Source organism: Theobroma cacao, chromosome 5 (assembly GCF_053813885.1).
Source record: "Theobroma cacao isolate CCN51 chromosome 5, ASM5381388v1, whole genome shotgun sequence".
In the NCBI taxonomy this organism is placed as follows: domain Eukaryota; kingdom Viridiplantae; phylum Streptophyta; class Magnoliopsida; order Malvales; family Malvaceae; genus Theobroma; species Theobroma cacao.
Window position 1 is genome coordinate 731,291 of NC_142643.1, and position 21,444 is coordinate 752,734.

The 21,444-nt window shown below is 31.7% G+C and overlaps 1 protein-coding gene across 3 annotated transcripts; it reads right to left on the reverse strand.

Moving 5' to 3' along the window:
• Positions 1-19,504: 19,504 nt before the first annotated feature.
• LOC18597532 (trihelix transcription factor GT-3b-like) lies at positions 19,505-21,030 on the reverse strand. 3 transcript variants are annotated; one of them, XM_018120802.2, is made up of 3 exons: positions 20,836-21,030; positions 20,431-20,742; positions 19,505-20,259 (listed from the first exon to the last, which is right to left on the reverse strand). In XM_018120802.2, exons 2-3 carry the CDS (start codon positions 20,692-20,694, stop codon positions 19,723-19,725), a joined length of 801 nt encoding a protein of 266 aa, XP_017976291.2. In that variant the 5' UTR covers positions 20,695-20,742; positions 20,836-21,030; the 3' UTR covers positions 19,505-19,722. The 3 variants fall into 3 exon arrangements, with proteins under 3 accessions (XP_017976291.2, XP_007026681.2, XP_017976292.2); XM_007026619.3 differs by having other exon boundaries at positions 20,431-20,747; XM_018120803.2 differs by lacking the exon at positions 20,836-21,030 and having other exon boundaries at positions 20,431-20,816.
• Positions 21,031-21,444: the final 414 nt, after the last annotated feature.

Consider the following 21,444-nt stretch of genomic DNA (forward strand, 5'->3'; position numbering starts at 1 on the left):
TTACACTAGTTCGAGTCTACTTTGACCATTGTATCTTTCATGGGAGCTTCACATTAGTGAAGATTCGGGTTTGTTCTAATATCACTTGTACGGGCCGAAATTTCAACCCAATCTTGTGAGGCCTTAAATTTTGAAAATAAAATTGAAGTAAGCATATAAATCACAAGTCCACGTTACTAACCCAAAAGACATGCCTGATAGCTAGTGGAAGGCTCATGCTTATATACTCAAGACCCATTCCATTTCTTACTGATGTGAGATCTGTGACATAGGGTAGTTCTTTTATTAATGTTAGATTAATTATTCTTTACTTATTTTCAAATGACAAAAAGAAATGACCAAAATTCATTTTACTTATAGAAGATCAAAGCTCTCACATTCCCAAACAATGTCAAGTAAGCTTAAAAAAAGAAATGAAATGAAAAAGACTCTAAAAAATGCACTCTGGTCCAAATCTATGGATACATGTTCTTCATATATCGATACATTTAGATAAGTATCAATAGATTCCAACATCTATCAATACATGTTCTTCAGCAGAGTCAAAACTCAAAAGTCAAACTCAAATCTGTTGATACATTCTCAATTGTATCGATAGAATTGAAACTGAATGCTTATTGACCTAGAAGTATCGATATATTTTACAAATGTATCGATAGATTTTCAACATAAATGCTTATTGTCTCAAAAGTATCGATACATAGACATATGTATCGATACATTTTAGGCAAATGTCAAAATCTTTGTAGGCAAGTTAATGTATCGATACATTTACAAATGTATCAATACATCTCAACAGGAATTCAAAAATAAAAAAAGTAATTTATCGATACATATACATATGCATCGATACAATGTGGTCATTGAAGCCTTGAATGAAGAGAAGAACAACTATTTTCACATTAAATGCACTCTCAATTACCTTGGAAGTTTTAGCAACTATAAATACAAGTTTCTTCAACATTTATGAAAGTTGGAAGACTTGAAAACACAGCTCAAAAAAGAAGAATCAACCAAGTTACATTCAAAACCCATTGTACTCTTCTCAAATTCAAAAAGTCTTCTAGTCAAGTATTTATTAAGCTCTCATCTTTTCATTTAACCATTGTATCGAATTCTCCATTCAGCCTTTAAGAGGCACATTTGCTGTACTTATATTGCTTTCATTGTACTTGCTTGGGTGGTTATACCTTAACCAATAGAAAATGTAAAGTGGTTCTGCTTTAACCATAAAAAGACATTGTATTGAATGGTTATGCTTGATCCACAAAAGGCATTGTATTGAGTATTGATTGAATAGTGGATTTCAAACTCCTTAGTGAACTTAAGAGAGAAGACGTAGGTAAAGAAGTCGAACCTCTATAAAACACTTGTGTCAATTCTCTATTCTTTCTCTTACTTGAAATTCAATTTTCTTTCATTGAACAAGAGGTCAATTAACTTGATCATTTTCAAACTCAGCATTTGATTTAAAAGAAGGGAGTTTATTTTCTTAAAAATTAAAAGGTCTTTCAAAATTTTCAAAGTTGTCCAATTCACTTCCCTTTTGGACTTATCCACATTGAACTTATTAATCTAACGGTTAATATTACTGCATGATATGCACAAAAGCTATATTGTCCCTAATTTTCTTTGTTGAGAAGCGAACTCCAATCTCAACTTTTCAATTCAACAGAGCTTCCAATTCTGCCCCTTTCAATTTCAGCTAGGCATTTTAACAAATAAAAAATCGCCTTAATATGATAAAGTAAATATGCCATCTATGTTTTACTTAGGTAGCAGCTAACTTTTTAACACATATACATTTTCTTTAAAATTTTCATGTCTTTCTTCTAACCAACATTACTAACCTAAATCATTGATTTTTAGTTTTACTAGTAATTTATTCTTTACCAACTAGGAGTCATTGGCTGCTTATAATATGAAAGATTAAAGAGAGGAGTATAAAAGAAAAGAAAAGCAAAAAAGAAGAATGATTGTAATTCTACAAGTGGTGCATAAGGCATTGAGGCCTTAGGCCACTGTGTCAGCTGCTAAGATAGTTTTCTATCAAACCATCCGTTTTCAAATGGCCATGGGGCTTCTAGATTTTCTTCTTCCTCTCACATCTGTTCAACTTTCTTGCATTGTTTTTTCGTCTTTCTTTTTCTCTACCCCTTAGGTTTCTCCGCTCTCTTTATCACCTGCAAACTATATCTCCTTACTTCATAGTTTGGAAGCAATCAACTTATACTCTAAGTTATTTATAAAATCCTATAACCAATCATTTTGACTATTTAATCAAGGTATTTTTACTGTTTAATTAATCTGTCTATAATTGATTGAAAGCAATACAGAGGATTAATGCTTCCACACTTCAAAGTACTTATTTCTTATTAGAAACAAGAAAAGGGACATCTGGGCTGCATAATGACTAGTCAACACCAAATTATTAATAATGACCCAAGCCCAAACAAGATCTAAAGCTTTAACTGGTTTTGGATTGACCCAGTACAGTAGTACCCATTTTAAGTTGGGTTCTTGAATTGGCATTGGTTAGTTCAAACAACAAAAAAACTGATTTTTATTTGTAAAATTTATTTATAAATTTTCTAAGTAAGTGCAGATTATAAAGCCATATTTGACAGGAAAACACTAAGAATTTTTTTTATTTTATTTTATATATAATGATCTGTAAAAAGGAAATAATCATTATAATAATAAAATTTATTCTTACCCTTCACTTTGTACTCGATCAAAAATAATTGATATTGATTTATTTATTTTTATTGTTTCAAATTTAATTTCTATTAATTTGTCGGTAGCTTACAAAATTTTGAAACAATTCAAAAAAAATTGATAAATATCAAAATTTTTTGGCCAATAAAGTGAATATCAATTTAGGAGGGAAGGAACAAATGAAAATGATAATTAAAATAATACAAAAAAAAACTTTAAAAAAATTGCCTCTGGCCTCTGTACAGCTTGTCATATGACCTCACACTTCTATTTTTTTCCTTTCATTTTAATTTTGTTTTTCGGGATAAATAACTAATTTTCCTTAATAAATATTTAGCTTCAAAAAGAAAAAAAAAAAGTCTGGAGATGCCCCACCCTTCCTCTAGGATTTCTCCCAAATCTCTCTCGCTGTCGAATTCAGACCCCTTTATTCTTTGAAAACATAATAACATAAATAATATACTATATTAGTAATTAGTAGATACTCTATACCCAAAATGAAAAAAATCCATGAAACTAAAAGATGCTGCATCACGCATCCAGGTTTTTTTTTTTCCCTCAATTATCAAGAAATTTATTGCATATCTGATCTTAAATGATCAGCTTGTTACAACATATTGCACAGACGAAGGAGGTCTGGTATTAACATGTGTACGTCTGAAACATAACAATTCACCTCATGTTAGAGAAAAATTCATCTTGTCTCAGGCATGATGTTAGTGTTGAGTTTTATGTTGAGTAAGATTCTTATTTGTGTAATAACATTAAGTAGTTTTACGATTTTAAACTTCCTGTCTCAAATAGAGTCCTAATTTCATTCCAAAGGTGGGTCTTTGGGAGTCTAAAGAGAACACCTTGTAACTTTGTCTTGAGTGTTCTTGAAGGTTATAGAGAGAGAGAGAGAGAGGTGTACAAGGGATTTTGGGTTCACCGTTCACGTAAATTCTTTGACCTGTCAGTTTGACCATGGAGATCAGGACTCAACCCTTTAGTTTTTTCAGTTCTCCTGATGATCTATTGATAAGATGTTTGTTATCGGATGATTTGTCTACGTTCATATACATTGTGGAGAACGAAGGATGTAAAATTGATGAGGAGATCACTTGTGGGTGCAGGCAAATTGGATCTGACAGGCGCACCGAATTGAAGAGAACACCTTTGATGCTTGCTGCCATGTCTGGGAGTTTCAATGTGTTAAACTATATCCTTCAATCTGGTCAAGTTGACGTGGATAAACCTTCTTCCTCAGATGGAGCGACGGCCTTGACCTGTGCTTATTCTTCCGGCTCTCCTCCCAAAATCATTCAGGCACTGATTTCTGCTTCGAAGAGTTTTTCGTCGATCCCTCCCACAGCCAACAACGCAAAGACCGGTCAAAATAGTAGTCAAGATAGGGAGGAAGGGAGCTCTGAACATGGCGAGTTGAACAGGAGATTTCCAGGGCAAGGGCAGGAGCAGAACATGGCTACCAATACCACTAAAGCTAATACTTCTAGACTCACATATTACATAGCTCGCAGGCTTACAGGAGATTTCCATGGCAGGAGCTGACCATGTCTACCGATCTCAAGGCTGGGTTGCCTGGCCACCTAATCCCTAAGAATTAGTACATATCTGTGCCATTTTAGAAGTTAGCTCCTATATTAGAAAGAGTAGCACAACCTTTTTTCCATCAATACTCTTGGAATTTTCGTTGCTATCATGAGATCAAACTCGGTAGAATAATCAGAACTTAGTTCATTCTGCAAATGGCAGTGCTTGATTTTTCTTTTCATTGTGATAAAAATGTTTTGGTTGCTTACTGTCTTGTGGTGGATCGATGAATCCTGTATGAACCTAACATCGGTAATACATTTGAAAAATATAAAAAATTATTTTAATTAAAAATATCAGTCAATAAGCTTTTCTTTAATGAATGGAGTAAGAAATAAGTATTAAAACCATTTACTATATTAGCAATGGTAGACATAATTGCTTATCCAAAATTGCCTATTATAAAAATATATCAATATTTGCTTTTATTAGAGAATAAGTTTCGATTATCTGTCTGGGAAGAACACTTGCTGGAGTTATTGTTAAATTCCCTCTTTTTATAGTCATGCAACTTGGCAGTGCCTCTTGATTCATAGTCCTGAAAGTGTCATCTTTTTTGAATGTCAATACTATCTGCTTGTTGTTAAATTGGGAAAACATGCTCTGAGTAGCAAGTATATCATTATGCTGTGAGATTTGAGAGTTGTTTTATGTATATATGGGGGCCATTTGTTTTGCTTAGCGGGCACTAGGCAATTGAGTTCTAGTATTTTCATAGCTGTTATTATTTTCTATATTGAGTTTGAGAATCATCTTGATGAAGTCAAATGTTATGAATTAGATGCTGTGCAGTGCCAATGTTTTGTACTTTATTAGTGATTTTGCTTAATTTCTTCATTATTTTTCCTTTTTTAAATATCAAAATTTCTTGTGAATATTAATCAATTTCTATGACTGCCTTTTGTTCTAAGAAATTGGACAATCATGTAGACATTAATACCATGCATGATTAAGTTTGAGATTGACAACGAATGACGATAATGTTAAAAACATGATGGGCTGAGGGAAGAGTTTGAAGGCAGTATAGTGATGGGATTCGATTACTTGTTTAGGTTATTGGATCAAAAACTAGAAGATTTGGCTTGAGAATGCAGGATTTGAAGAAAAGTAATGTTTAAAGGGGAATCTGTTGTGCGACTTGAAATTCACGCAAGGACGATGAACAAAACCACAGGGAGACCTCTTAACCTAATGGAGAGAGTTCTTCATTATGTTTGGGGATATGCTTTCGCTTTGTAATCTGGACCCTGACCTTCAAAGCATGCAATAAATATGTAAAGAGCACTCTATCCTTTAGATATATCAGATCTCGTAATGAAAAGTTGATCCAATGTTTGTTATCGGATGATTTGTCTACGTTCAAATACATAGCAATTGGATCTGATAGGCTCACCGTGTTCAAGAGAACACCTTTGATCCTTGCTGCTGTTTCTGGAAGATTCAAACAGGACGGTAATTAAATATGAGGACGTAAATGGATAGTTGTTATTTGGCAGTAAATATATGATGTAAATGGATAGTTATTATTTGATTATTCACAAGTATTCAATTCAATAACATAAGGTTTGGATAATATATAATCGGTTTTGATTTGGGTTTGGATAGGATTTTTAATACTCGATTCGGGTTCGGATGAATTTCGGGTATTACCTTTAAAATACTTTAAATACGAACTTGATTATATTAATATTAAAATATTATATATATAATATTACAAAATTTTGTAAGTAATGAGTTTCAAACATTTATTTCCGTTACCTTCAACATAATCTTAATCATCTTAATCAACTTCCTTTCTTGTAAATTAATAAATATAAATCATATTACAAGGAATATAACTATTATATATATATATATATATTGCAAAGTTTTATGGTTAATATAATAATACAATAATCAATTATACTTGTATAATAGGTATTTTCATTTTCAAATATATGACACACATAATGTGCTTATACACTAAGATGATGAAATATGTAATTACAAATTATATATTTTAAATAGTTATATGTTAATATTAATATATAATTATTAGATATCCTACATATTAATAGATTATAATGATTATACCTATATAGTAATGTATTATATTATAAAAATTATGTATAATTGTATAATTATATATCTATTATGTACTTTTAATATAAATATATTTATTTTTTATATTATGTTAATATTAAAAAGTTATAACTTATAAATTTACAACAAAGCATAAAACATTTTTAACATGTCAACTAGAGAATCTATAAAAAAACGTTAGATTCTCGAAAAGCATGCATAAAAATATTTAAACACATGTAATTAAATGCATAGATATATCTAATTACTCTATGAAATTATAAAATTTTATATAATTTATGGGAGTGTTCTATATCTAAGTAATGTTGATAAAGAAATAGAAAAGAAAAGGGACACAAAGATGGCCAATTCTACAGTGGTCATGATATTTGACCTTACTGTAAGGTCAGTAAATAATGACCATCTGATGAAATTGTAGTCATGGATCACAAGCCAATATTAACACCAATAAACTCATTCAACCGGTTTCTAAAAACATGCTTTAGAATAATAAAAAAGTCCATTGGAGAGAGGACTCTCCCTCACATATGGATTCATATGAATTAGAGTTTCACTATGTAAAGGTAAAGTCTAAATTCTGATGAGTAAGATTAGGGCTTCATAGATAAAGTCTTATCTCCTATAATGTAGAATTAGAGTTTTACTAGGGATTAGGTGTCTAAAGGTAAAACCTAAATTCTACTATTAGGGATTGGAAAAACTTAGTTCATCTTGAATCCCAATAGTTAGTATTGTTTTTCTTATCAAATCATAGATCAACGATCTAGTATGTATGGTACATTGGTTTCGTTTAATTGTAATTTTCTATTTGGTAAACAAGAAATAAAATATAAGAGAGAGGAATTTATTAGAAGGGAATAAAGAAAAGTATTGACTGGTTAGAAGTGTTTATTTGATGATATTGTTTCCTTTGATCTTTGCTCGGTTACCATAGGAACCAAATCAATTCTAAAAAGGTGGAGATGTGACACTCTCTCTCAGGTGAATACAGTTGGTTGGGTTGTCTTTATTAACGGTTGGGATGTCTTTATTGCAGAAAGAAAGGCGTGTCTTGACCAACTGAAGATGAGCAACAAGAATACCGGTGGCTATGGTGCAAAATTGAATGTGAATTTGGCAAGACTCGGGACAGATTCGTTGAAAAGATATTGCAAGCTCTACAATATTGACAACATGGGTTCTGACTCATCAAGGGAACAAATGCTTAATGCTGTGCAGCAGCATTTTGCCTCACAGCCACTATTGCATGAGCAACAAGTGATTCCTGAATTCGTTGATGCGATCAGGACTCGGCCCAAGGATAAAAAAAATTAAGGAGACCTCCACCATTGCACGAGTAACAAGTGATTGCTGAATTCGTTGATGCGATCAGGACTCGGCCCAAGGATAAAAAACATTAAAGAGACCTTTGAATGCTTCAGAGGCTACCTTTAGGCTTGTAAGGATTTTATTATATGATTTCTGCCGTCAAATTGTCTTAAGGATCAATGTATCATTCTAAGAGTATGTTTAGTTTAGTTTTTTTCTAACTTAAAAGTTATTATGAAATTCTTATAAAAAATAATAACTTTTAAAATTAAATTAAAATTATTTGATAAATTTTATTTTATAAATTATAATTTTTGTTAAAATTATTATAGAAGGTATTTTTTTTTTGAAATGGTAATATTATAATTATTTTTAATAGATGAGGATATTTTTGAAACAAAAACAAAATTTTTTTTTGTATTTTTAAAAGAAGAGAAGAAAAAGCTCTTTTCCTAAAGCTTTTTTTTTAATTTTATTTTAAAAAAAAAGCTACTCTTTTTTAAGAACTTTTTAAAATTTATATTTGACTTGATTTTTATTTTTAAGAAGTAGATAAACTGAAAAAAAGTCAAACCAAATAAACACTAAGTCTCTTACTATTGAAAGGAACACCATTTTAAGTCTCTTTTCTATTTTAAAGGAAGAACCTGGTCTAGGCAAATTGATATCTGAGTACTTACAAAAGACTATAACAGGCCTACTTCACAAAATTCGCTGCTTTAACAGCCCCTAATACAAAAGCTTGGACATAATCAATTCCAAAAAATAAAACCTCAAGCCAACCTGATAAGCATACTAATACAAATACACATCCACATTCTTACATTTTACCATTAAAATAGTCCATCTTGATCACCTAAACTCTATAAATTCAAGACTAAACAAAATTGATAAATTCAAGACTTTACCATTTAATTTGGTTAAAAATTGAGTTAGCTAATCTTTATCAAGCATGGCAATTCAATTTAGAGTTCTTTGAAAGTATTATATATCTAATTATTTTTTTTTTTTGAGAGGCTAAGAAATTGAGTATATTGCTATATCAAAAGAAGGGGATAAGTATATCCCTGTACAGAGCAGTGAAGTCGCATCCCATACAAAAATAAAGCTGCAGCGAAGCAACGCATACCAGCAAACAAAAAAACTATACATTTGATCAATACATGAAACCTTTACCCTGTACTTGGCAAATTCTATCAACCAAGAGAGAGATAACAGGCAATGAACCAAAAAAAGAATCATCAACACAAATGGATGATTCAGTCAGCATGAATGACCCAAAACAACTCTAAGAACGCCTTCCTTAGCCAGTGAGTCTGCCTCTTCTAATTATTAATTAGCCAGTAAATGACCCATATCTAATTATTAATTATTCGAAAGTATTTTATATCTAATTATGATAAAAATAAATAAATAAATGGATTCAAGAAGTACTTGAGTGAAAATGAGTGTGGCCAGAAGAAAAAGTTGGATTCAATAACGATTTCAGAGAAACATATGCTGTTGGCTGATGCCTCTCGAAATTAATTCAGTAAAAAGAAAATGATTTAAATCCAATTACAGAGTTTAATCTGATAATTTCCACTCAATGCTCAACAGTCTTTAGTTTTCTTTTTCATTCATGTATCATTTCTATGAATTTAGGAATCGACTATGAGACAATATGCTGCTGCACAACATCGAGCACTTGTTCCCTTGATGAATGGGAATCAATGTTGTCAATCTTGAAGAGCTTGCAATATCTTCCATACGAATCTATCCAGAGCTTTGCCAAGTTCACGTTCAAATCTGCATGGAAATTTGCCGGGATTTCCTTGTTCTTGTCGCTCATCTTCAATTTAATTTTTTCTGCAAAATTTTTAATGGTAGAAAATTTTACTAAACTCAACACATTAGAAAAAAAATTTGCAATAAACACAACCTAAAGATTCACCTGAGAGAGTTACCAAGCAAAAGATCAAAAGAAAACATCATCATAGAAACGTATTAATTAGATTTGGAATATAAAAACGTACTTGATTTTTTATTCATAATTTAACACAAATCATTATAAAAACATACAAACTAGATTTAGAATATAAAAACGTATCTGATTCTTTATTCATAATTTGATACAAAATCATCTTAAAAACATTCTAACTAGATTTAGAATATAAAAACGCTTATCTAATTTTTTTTGTTCGTAATTTGATATAAAATCATCATAAAAACGTACTAACTAATTTTTTATTTGTAATTTGATACAGTATCATCATAAAAATGTACTAACTAAATTTAAAATATAAAAACGTCTCTGGTTCTTTATTCATAATACTAGATTAACTGATAATGCACTAAGATTTTCCTTTTCCTCTCCAATAAGTGAGTTTTTTGTTGTTTCAAAAAAAAAAAATACTGGACTTTACTGAACCCTTATCAGGGAATTTAAGTTTTACCTTTATATAATAAACTATACAGTGAATTCCTAATCCTAGTGAAACTCTAATTCTACTCATCATAGGTGTTAAGACTTTATCTATGATTCTCTAATCCATACCAAACTCTAATCCATGTGAACTCAATATCTGTATCTGTTGGGTAGTTAAAAAAATCTTTTCTTCTTCTTTTTTTTTTTTATATTTCCTTGATACATGTTCCAAAAAGAAATAAAAAGACTCTTGATTTGAGTTGGGTTTAAAATTTTGTTTCCTTTTGTCTTGTTTGTTTTACGTTATGGCAGTTTGCTGTGATCTTGAAGTGGATGTTAATGGAAAGGAGACTTTCCTGCTCGACAAGAAAATTGTTTGTTCATACTCGGGCAGGTTGAGCAAATTATTTGGTAAATCCACAACCTTCAAGCGAAATAAAGTGATATTCCATGACTGTCTAGGAGGGTTAGCGAATTTTTAGCTTATGTCAAGGTTTTGTTACAACAATGCAAAAATTGACATAAATCCTTCAAACATTCTCTTGTTATACATTCCAAGTTTCTTGCAAACCAAACCAGGGATAACAAAAAGCTCCAAGATGCAAGAAAATAACATAATACTTAGTTTTTCTTGTGCTAACTTCTTCAAAAGTCAAAACCCTTTAAAGCAAAATCAAAGAAAGCAACTAATGCAGAGAAAAAACCCAAGGCTTACATCACATTCTCAAGAAAACCCAAGGCTTACATCACAATGAGTTGGGAGAGAAAGAGAGAGTTGGGAGAGTTTTTTTTTGAGTTTGGAATTTAGAAATTGAACAAACACAAATAAAGTTGTGCAATCGATTATTCGGTAAAATCGGTTTTAAAAATCTCAAAATTTCAAAATTGAATTTCCTTTTAAAAAATTTGAAACCCAATCGATCTAATTTTAGTAATCAAAAAACTGAACACCAAATTACTTCCATTACTTCGATTCAGAACCTAAAAACCGAACTTGAACCCCATTACCAAAGATTTGTCTAGGTCAAGTTACTGTGTGCTTTGTTATGATCAGAACATGTTCGAATATGATCTCTAGATACTTCCTTAAGAAAACAATCGTCATTTTGATGAAAAACGTGGTTTTTGAATGTCAGAAGAAAACCTACCTTATCCCAACATTAGGATCTAAAATTAAAATGTCTACTTTTGTTCACACATATATTGACAAGAAGCTACAATCTTCAGGCGCATAAATTCCTCAATACTTTATGGGTAGGTTTCCTGTCTAGAAACATGGCTAACCACCATGAAGCGCCTTGGAGGATAGAAGTTTATTAAACGGGGAATGCCACAGTTGATTGAGCTGGAATGAGAATGGACGACTGTCGACTGGTTGAAGATGCAAGCCTGCGGCGATGGTGAGGACGCGGTGATGTAAGTAACCCCTCCAATCGCCCTTTGCAACCTGTCAATTTCAGTAAATATCTTCCACAAGGCTCATGGCCTGTCATCCAGTTTAGAAATCCATGATAATGCAACAGAAGAATCCGAGTCTAAAACCAGAGATTTCAATTCATGAAGAAGAAACATAATAAGGTAAAGCAGTTTTAATAGCCATAACTTCAGCATGGTTAGACTCAAAGTTCACCAAAATTATCCATCCATTATTTAATACTAGATTCTAGATAGCGACGTTAATTTATTTTGTATAAAAAATTAGGAATGTAATTAATAATGTTACAATATAAAGTAATTTGTTTAGGTGCTTTGATTTAAAAAAAAAATAGTTGCTTTCATGGTGTGAAACTCGACTAAAATATTGTATACAAGTTAAGGTACAGATGTTTGATCATTCAGAAATCAACTTGACTTAAACTTAATTAATTCAAATACTATATAGTTATCTATTGGAATTCAAATTGAAAATTGAACAAACAAAATATTACTATATAGATCTAACTAATGTTGATAAAGAAATAGAAAGTGAAAGTCTCCCATGATATTTAATAAAATGGGCATAGTCCAAATATTTGACCAACTCATAGATAATTACAGGAAAAAGGGTGCAAAAGTCAGCCCAAGTTTCTTCTAATTTCGTTTCTTTTCTATCTATCTCTATATATAAATTTAAAGGCAATAAAAATTTCATTTCATTTCATCAGAAACCTGTACATTTGCCTGTACAAAAGGAAGGACAGCATAACCTTCGGAGTCCAATACCCCAGTAATTCCTACAACTCCCCTGTACATATTCAAGAAACAGAGCAAGAAACATTCCACAGCGGCACAACTATCACACAAAATTAGTAAAGAGATGCTGCACTATACAACTATTTAGATAGGCAAAAAGAGAAAAGGACCTGCATCATTCTGATCCTTAGAAATTTCAACATCATAGAAAAGTAAAAGATATCCAACAGCAGCCAGATCATCCGTCAACCACCAAAATCCATAAATTATATATATATATATTTGCCTCAACAGAATCAGTCCAGCAATTGCATGATGAATCACTCGATCTTTAGGCTTTCCATCCTTGTGCAGTCTCCTCGCTGCATCAACGAAGTTAGGAATCACTTGTTGCTCATCCAATGGTGGTTGTGAGGCAAAATGCTGCTGCACAGCACTGAGCATTGAGCATTTGTTCCTTGATGAATCAGAATCGATGTTGTCAATATTGTAGAACTTGCAATATCTTCTCAATGAATCTGTCCCGAGTTTTACCAAGTTCACATTCAATTTTACGCCATGGCCTTCTTTATTAGAATCACCGGTAGAATCAGCTCCTTCCTCATTGAGAATCTCCTTGTTCTTGTTGCTCATCCTTAACTTGGTGATCAAGACGCACTTTCTTTCTGCCATATCTGAGATCAGCGCACAGAAAGGAATTACGATAAACACAACCGTACGTCGTGGCCTTCTTCATTAGAATCACCGACAGGATTTGCCCCTTCCTCATTGAGAATCTCCTTGTTCATGTTGCTTATCTTCAATTTGGTGATCAAGACGCATTTTCTTTCTGCCATATCTGAGCTCAGCATACAGAAAAGGAATTACGAAAAACACAACCATAGAAGCAAGGGTTAACAAGTTCAAAGACGGTTACATTTTTACTTTTTGTGCAATGATTAACAAGTTCAGAGAGGGTTACATTTTTAATTATAAAGGAACTAAGACATGTTATTATCAGGTCATAGGGGCAACTCTAAATGATTTGTTACAAACAAACCTTTACTAGTGAGGTAGCATAACAATCCGCCAACTGCTCACCCTTTATAAATTTAATGGCTCTTAGTTAAATTTTCGGGCTTTTGGGACCTTGGTATACCAAGTAATAATCATGTCAGTTAGCATGATACAATAGATTATTCCTAATTTTAATATACAATAAAATGAATTTTAAATCTTTAACCATTAATTTTATTTCAAATTTATTTTATTAGTAGTACAAGTATCTTCAATTTTGGGCGTGGGATATGTTTGGGGTTTTTTTTTTTTTCATTCTAGTGTATTATAAATCTCATTCAATCTGAGCTTTGACACCTAACAATAAAATTGTGTATTTTTTTAAAATATTATTTTTAAAAAAATTAACAATGTAATTAATTAATAAAGTTATAATACAAAGTAAATTGCTTTAGAGTTTGTTTAGCCTGGTTTTTTTCTAACTTAAAAGTTATTATGAAGCTCTTATGAAAAATAATAGCTTTTAAAATTAAACTAAAGTTGTTTGGTAAATTTCTTTTTATAAGTTTTTTTTATAAGTTATAATTTTTGTTAAAATTATCATAGAAGGTATTTTTTTTTAAAGGGTAATATTGTAATTATTTTTAATAAATGAGGATATTTTTGAAACAAAAATAAAAATTCTTTTATATTTTTAAAAGAAGAGAAGAAAAAGCTCCTATTTGGAGCTTTTTTTTAAGCTCTTTTTTAAAAATTTTGTTCTTAAAAATAATAACTTTTAAAATTAAGCTAAAGTTGTTTGGTAAATTTTTTTTTATAAGTTTTTGTTATAAGTTATATTTTTGTTAAAATTATCATAGAAGGTATTTTTTTAAAATGTAATATTGTAATTATTTTTAATAAATGAGGATATTTTTGAAACAAACATAAAAATTCTTTTATATTTTTAAAAGAAGAGAAGAAAAAGCTTCTATTTGTAGATTTTTTTTAAGCTCTTTTTTTAAAAATTTTGTTTTTAAAAAAAAGTTATTTTTTTTAAGAGCTTTTCACAAAATCATGTTTGATCTGACTTTTACTTTTAAGAGATAGATAAGTTGAAAAAATACTAAGCCAAACATGCACTTAGTGCTTTCATGGTGTGAAACTCAACTAAAACATTGTATTCAAATTTAGGTAGAGATGTTTCCTCCGTAAGAAATCAACTTGATCATTAGACTTAATTAATTCAATTACTATATAGTTATATAATGCTATTCAAATTGAGAATTGAACAAACAAAATATTACTATATAATTAATGTTGATAATAAAGAAATAGAAAGTGAAAGTCTCGCATAGTATTCAATAAAATGGAAACAAAGATATAGTCCAAATATTTGACCAATTTATAGATAACATTAAGGGAAAAGGGCGTAAAAGTCAGCCCAAGTTCCCTCCAATTTTGTTTGTTTTCTATAATATATATAAATATATTTGCCTAAACAGAATCAGCCAAGAATTGCATGATGAAATAATTAATAAAATGAGGGCACAAATGAAATGTATTCCCATTGGATTGGACCCACCAACCGCATAAATCATGAAATCACTCTCAACACATTTCCTTTGGATTTGTAGGGTCACCGACTCATGCAATAAGTGATTACCTTTTTTTCTTCTTTTTTTTTAAGTAAAAATAAAATTATTGTTGTTTCTTAAAGGGTATGATAAAAGGATTTCTTTTAAAAGAAAATAATTTTTTTAAAAACTTGATATTTTTATTAATTACAGAACATAGATATGTTATAATCACTCAAATAAAATCTTAATCAACTTAAATTACACATTAATTACATCTTTTAATGTTTGAGTTGAAATGTCAAAATTCAAACAAATAAAATATAATTGAATTCATTAAAATCTATACATATACACACACGTTATCTGATAATGTTACTTATTCATAATTTAATTTACAAATATACATATATGTAATTTCATCGATTAATTATTGAATTAAACTTTTTGACAGGCAGAATTGTATCATAAATACCTACATAATATATATATATATATATGGTGTGAACGATTGAAATTTGACAATAACATCCATGATAATCCTTCATAATATGCTTTTTCAATTAATGATTTAAAAAAGAAAAAAAAAAGAGAGAAAAAGAATGTGTGAGGATAATGGTGGACATGTATTTGGATTAGAGATTGCTAAAAAGGTTGTCAACTTGGTGAAGGGAGAAAAGGTTGTCGTATCTTAGAACTGAATAATTGTGATTTGTGTAGAATCTTTCTTTCTCCCCAGACATCATTTTCCGTGACCCTTGATGTGATGGTTGCTAGTTGCTACCATGATTCTGCCAATCCCAGTAATTTCAAGGTCAAGGTTTGCGTAGCTTAATTGTTATTTATTGAAGATAAAAAATTTGATTTTGATGTGTTTCATGATTAATTATTAATAAATTTTTGTTACTTATTTTTTATATTACACGCATTAACATGACGGGTGAAAATATCATATAGTTATTTTATTATGTGTTATAGTATGTTATAGTATTATTTATTATAATATATTGACATATTACGTTAGTATTTATAATTAATATTTTAATTAATTATTAATTATTAATTATAAAAATTTATTTGATTTAAATAAAAGTTTATATAAAATTTTTTTATTTATTATATTTTTTTATTGGTTTCCTTTGAAGTAGTATGGAACACGAGTGAGGAAGTGTGATAGTTAAAGATTAATTAATTAATTAACCAAGCTTATACTTTATTGAATTTGTTTTCTACTACAACCGTGATCTCCAAAACTGTAGTTTTGTCTGGTCAGAGAAAGTGTTGCATTGTGGGTTCTTGGTTCACATGGTAATTAATTAAAATGCAACACAGTCCGTATAGATTTAGCTGGCTTTGACTTTCTTGCATATGCAAATAAAAACATTCCAAGAATAATGAAACATGGTATGGAAAACCAGCAGAAGTTGGTGATAACTAAATCCTGAAATATACGTATATATTTATTATAGGTTCGGATCGACTGAACTTTTCCTATGCATTTGCTCAGGCAAATTGACAAGCCTGAATCTGGTAGAAATGGCAATCTGAACCTGATTGGGAAATGGCAGCTACTATTTGCAAAGTTTTTCTACTGGTAAATCCTGGCACAAGACACCATACAGATATACGTCGGTGAATTTTATAACTATCATCTCTTGCCTCTCCTGCCAGAGAAAAACACGGTTACAACGTTAGCTGTCCAGCAAATTTGGACACCTTGTTGTCTGCATGTTTCAGGATATGTCTCTCAAGCTAGCTGTTGACTGGATTAACGCGGTGAAATTTTCTGTAACTGTGGTGGTCTCCAATACATGACAACCAGCAATGATATAGGTGAAATCCCATTTTGAAAATCAAACCAAAGAGAAGATACATACAGTCAAACAAGCAGTACAATTATTTGCCGTTGGTTGTCCTAAACAAGGTATATATCTGGCTGTGATGATGAAAAAGCTATAGTGGAGAAAATAGTTTCCTTTGCAATCATACAAAAATGGAACCAGTTCATATTTTTTGCAGACAGAAAAATAGAGTCAATGGCGAGGAGGGTAATGGGTAATGGTCGAAAAATTCTATCCTGAACCTTTTAAATCTCAATTGAACAGTTTTAGGCTGTAAATGAATTGATTGATGAACTTGCTAAGGATACTGTCTATATATAAATACGGTATAAGGTAAAAGTGTAAACTGGAAAAGAATGAAATGATATCAAGTCAGTTGCAAAAGATCAAGAGACAATAAAGGGCAAAATCATTAGTGTTCATACATAAGGGGATTTGCAAAGATGCAGCAATGAATGCTAGCACAGAACCTTTGCAAAGAATGTTTGACAAAAAGCCATAACTCAAGAAAGCTTAGAGTCAGCATGACATTAATTACTTGAATCATCACTTGCAAATGTAATCACATGAAGACTGATTGCTGAGAGATGTGAAAAGCAAACTCAAGCATACCAATTTGTATTCCAACCGCATGAAGACTCATTGCTTGCTTTCACACTTTTTCATATGGTAGAAATTCTTCAAAGTCTGCTGCATTCAAACGAGTACTACTAGCATAACATACATCAATTTCAGATATAATCAACAAATCAAAGTTAAATTTCTTCTTATTCTGTAGTTTTCTTTGCTCGAGTTCATATTCTTCACATATTTAAATTTAAATACGAGACTTTTTATTTGCCTTTTAAGAAGAGACCACGTACAAATCATATAAAGTAAACAAGATGGTAAAAGTTAACAGTTTATGAGTCCTTAACTTGTCATTGTGACAAGAAACAATACTCAAAAAGTCTATATTTAGACAACTTACATGTAATGAACCATTATCTCAAACAAAGTATAAGAAAACAAATTATTCTTATTTTTGATTGGACAAACCTTTTTAGATAATTTCTAGTACATTTTGCAAAACATCATTTTGAGCATGAATATCAGTCTTTTGGTACATGATAGAACCTTGAGTCAGCTCTAACAAGCTAGCTACCTTCCACTACTTTCACTGAATTGATACACCAGTTGAAAAATACAAATCATGAGGGTCTAACAATAATTCACTGTCTTCATCAACAAAAACAAAAAGACTTTATGGTAGAAAATTCTTGTTCATAATGGCCCATGATGCTATTTTATTTTCTTTCTTTTTTTTTTGATTGAATTTTCTTTTCTTTTCTCTCTTTCTTTTTTCATGTTTGAAGGTGCTAGCTAGACACAGAATGTCAGCTACATATATAACCCTAGAAATCAACACCACATACTGATACATTTGCTATCATGATCTTACCAACTAACACAAAATATACTTAAACACCTTGAAAAAGTGAAATCTTAAAGTTAATTATTATAATAAGATCCTCATCTCATTTTAATATTAACTTTCGAATTCATAAAGTGAAATGAAAGAGCTTTTAGAAAGGAAGTCCATTAATGTATATTCTAAGGTTTTTTTTTCCCTTAATTTTAAGTAAGTATTGGTCTGATTTTAGTGCATGCATACCTTAAAACACCTTGATTGAATGCAAACGAAATATGCCTAATTCATATTCATATATATAAAGTAAAGCTTAAAGTTGGTTTTAGGTTCACATCAAATGATTTATAAGAGTATAAGAAATAATTGGTCTTGAATTATTCTCACAGTGACAAACATGATCCAGGAAAACTTGCATTGCAAGCCACTCAAACTCATCTTACAATGAGACAAATGCAATAGTAAATGAGATAACGACTGGCTTCAGTATGAACATATAAATAAATAATAATTAATGTATACTATATGATTTTTTGATTTGTGATTTGAAGCACAAAATCAAATGATTATTAGTACTAAAAATTAACAAAAGCAAAGAAGCTGAGCTTCAACATGTTATAAATCCGCTAGACCCATTTCAGCTCTACTCTCTATCAAGATAGAACCCTTTCATCTAAATCTCCCTAATTTGACATGTTTTCCTGTTATAGTTTTGCGTGGAGGGGCATCATTTTTGTGAGTATGGCTCCCATATGGTAACCTTCTTTATCACTCATTGAACTCACTAGTTTTACCCTACCTCATCAGAAGAATGTAGAAACAAACACAAGGATGTAATAATCCTAGAAAGTCAAGCACATGTTTTGACAGCCATCACTCTTGGTCAGCCTGTTCTGGTCGATTTTGTAAAGCAAGAAAATACTGATGATATTGTAACGAAAAAACCCAAATTGTTATTGTAAAAAAGCTAAGCTAGCTGTTAACAACTTTGGGGTTTAAATTTGTGGGATTGGAAGCTCCCACAAATGGGTTGATGAATGTCAAGGGAAAGCACGACACAAGCTGGAGTGGCACTGGTAGACATGCAGACCAGGGACATTTATGAAGAGATTGGTGTATGTATAGGTAAGTGAAAGGTACGGAACATTGGAGAAGTTGAGAGGCAATTAGCAAGAATGGACCATTTTCAGCAGTGTCCACTATGAATCTATTTGATGTTCCATAGAATATTTACTTTCCTTAGCCATTATCTCGAACACTATCGTTTGTGGATCATTTGCTGTGTAGGTTGGTTTCTTTTAACTACCACCGAGATATCTAGAGAGCTTGGAGCTTTTTATTCATGATGCTTTTGAAATGCGCCTTCATGGTCACCTCTCAATGATAACAGGATGGCTTGAAGAAGAAAATAACAATATAAAACTAAGGAAAATGGAAGCTCTATATTCTTTTACTAGCCAAAAGAAAGCCTCGGTGGGCAAAACAGGAGGAGGGAAATCCATAGAACTAAAAAAATAAACATCGATCTCAGAATGAGAGTTCCAGGACAAACCTCTCAGAAAAGCTTCCTCTTCTCCAAAAAAACAAGAAAAATAAACAAGTGACCTGATTCTGAAGCTGACTTGATGAGGAGTACTAGTACTACATGTGTTCTTCTCTTCTGAGCTTGTTTAATAGTGCTGTGATGAGAGCGTCTCTCTTCTCAGCCCTAGCTTCTTCCCTCACTCTTCTTTGCTCTTCCTTTTCTCTCCATCTTCTATCCATCATTATCCTTTCATTCTCCAACGCTTGCATGGTCTGTCTCCACTCCATCTCTTTCAACCGCCTTTCGTTTTCCCTTGCCTCGAACGCTTCTCTCCATTGCATTTCCATCTGCATCTGTTGCCTCATGAAATCCTCTAAAATCTCCTTTATATTACTGCTGCTTCCGCTTGCACCCCCACCAATACCCGTTTTCCCCTTTTTCTTCTTCCTAATGCCACTACCCTTATCTAACTCGCTTTCCTCCATATCTTCATCCTCTTCTGAAGATAGCTGCACTGCCTTCTTCTTCGACCCGGTCACTCCTCCTTCATCGGTCCATAGAATACTTTGCATCCTTGACGAGAATATGGCCTGCAACTCATTGTAAAATGGGAATTGTTGTCGCATGGCGTCTGCTTCCATGGTTTCACACCCCTGAACATCACCAGGCAATTAAATAAACACTTGCCATGTCAGTGATATATAGATAATAGGGTTTTCGTTATACATATTTATTTTAGCTAAACAAAAATAGAAACAAGCTACCTGGAAACGTAATTCGTTGCGTCTTAAAAGGGTAAAAGGAAAATTCGAATATTAGATTACCTTATATCTAGTAACGAGGTTTTTCCACTTGCACTTGCACTGTTCAGCGCTGCGATTATAACCCTTTTCCCTCATCCTTGTAGAGATAACTTCCCAAAGCATCTTGTTCCTCTTGGTCTCCATGAAACTCCGATCCAGCTCTGCTCTGATCATCAGGAACTCCTTCGTCTCCTGAATACTCCATTGAGGAAATCTATCAACATCGACGTTAACACCCATAGTCTGTTGCTGAGGTGGATGGGGATGGTGATGGCGTCCCTCCATGACCAACTACCACAAGCAAATCAGACAAAGCAAACAGGATTTCCGAGTCTTCCCTTTTGCACCCACCAAAAAGATTATCATTCAAACAGCCAAAAAAAAAAATAGAGAAAAGAAAAGAAGAAAAGATGGAGAGAGAAATACCAGCAGAGATTTATATGGAGAAGGTGTGAACAACAAGTGTGAACCCTCAAGAAGATCAAACACAAGAATCCCTTCAAGAAACCTCAAAAAGAAAAAGAAAAAAAAATATAAAGGGATTGGAAGAAAGATAGATTTGCTTAAGCTTAGGTGTCAAAGCGAGCGTTTTTATTATTCGTTCAGATGTAAGAAAACGAAACCAAGGAAAGCTTTTCTTTCCTCTCATTCTCTTTTCTCTTTTCTTCCCCTACCTCTCCCCTCCCTCGGTCTCTATCTGTCTACGCGGAAACTCTCTCTCTCCTGGCCTTTTTTTTTTAAATTTTTTTTTGTCCCCATCTCGGACCATTTTGTTCCCATTGCGTTCACGTGGCGTCACGCTGACGGACGACCATGTCTTCCTGGTGGTGGGTGCTTTATTCCCCTGCAACCAGTCATACATTACTCGCATCACAAGCTTATTCATTTCTCTTTTTTTCTTAATCTTTTTAAAATAAAATTTACCTTTACATAATAATTTTATCAAATAAAATTTTAATTTTATCAAATAAAATTTTTATTTTATTGAAAACGTAGAATATTACGTGAAAAATATTAAAATTACGGGGAAAATTT

What these genes read in the sequence shown, in the direction of transcription:
- LOC18597532 (XM_018120802.2), bottom strand. Translation starts at nt 20,694, where the DNA reads ATGGAGGGACGCCATCACCATCCCCATCCACCTCAGCAACAGACTATG. An exon ending in ACCTCGTTACTAGATATAAG is followed by an intron (nt 20,260 to 20,430) that starts GTAATCTAATAT and finishes GGTGATGTTCAG; the next exon opens with GGGTGTGAAACCATGGAAGC.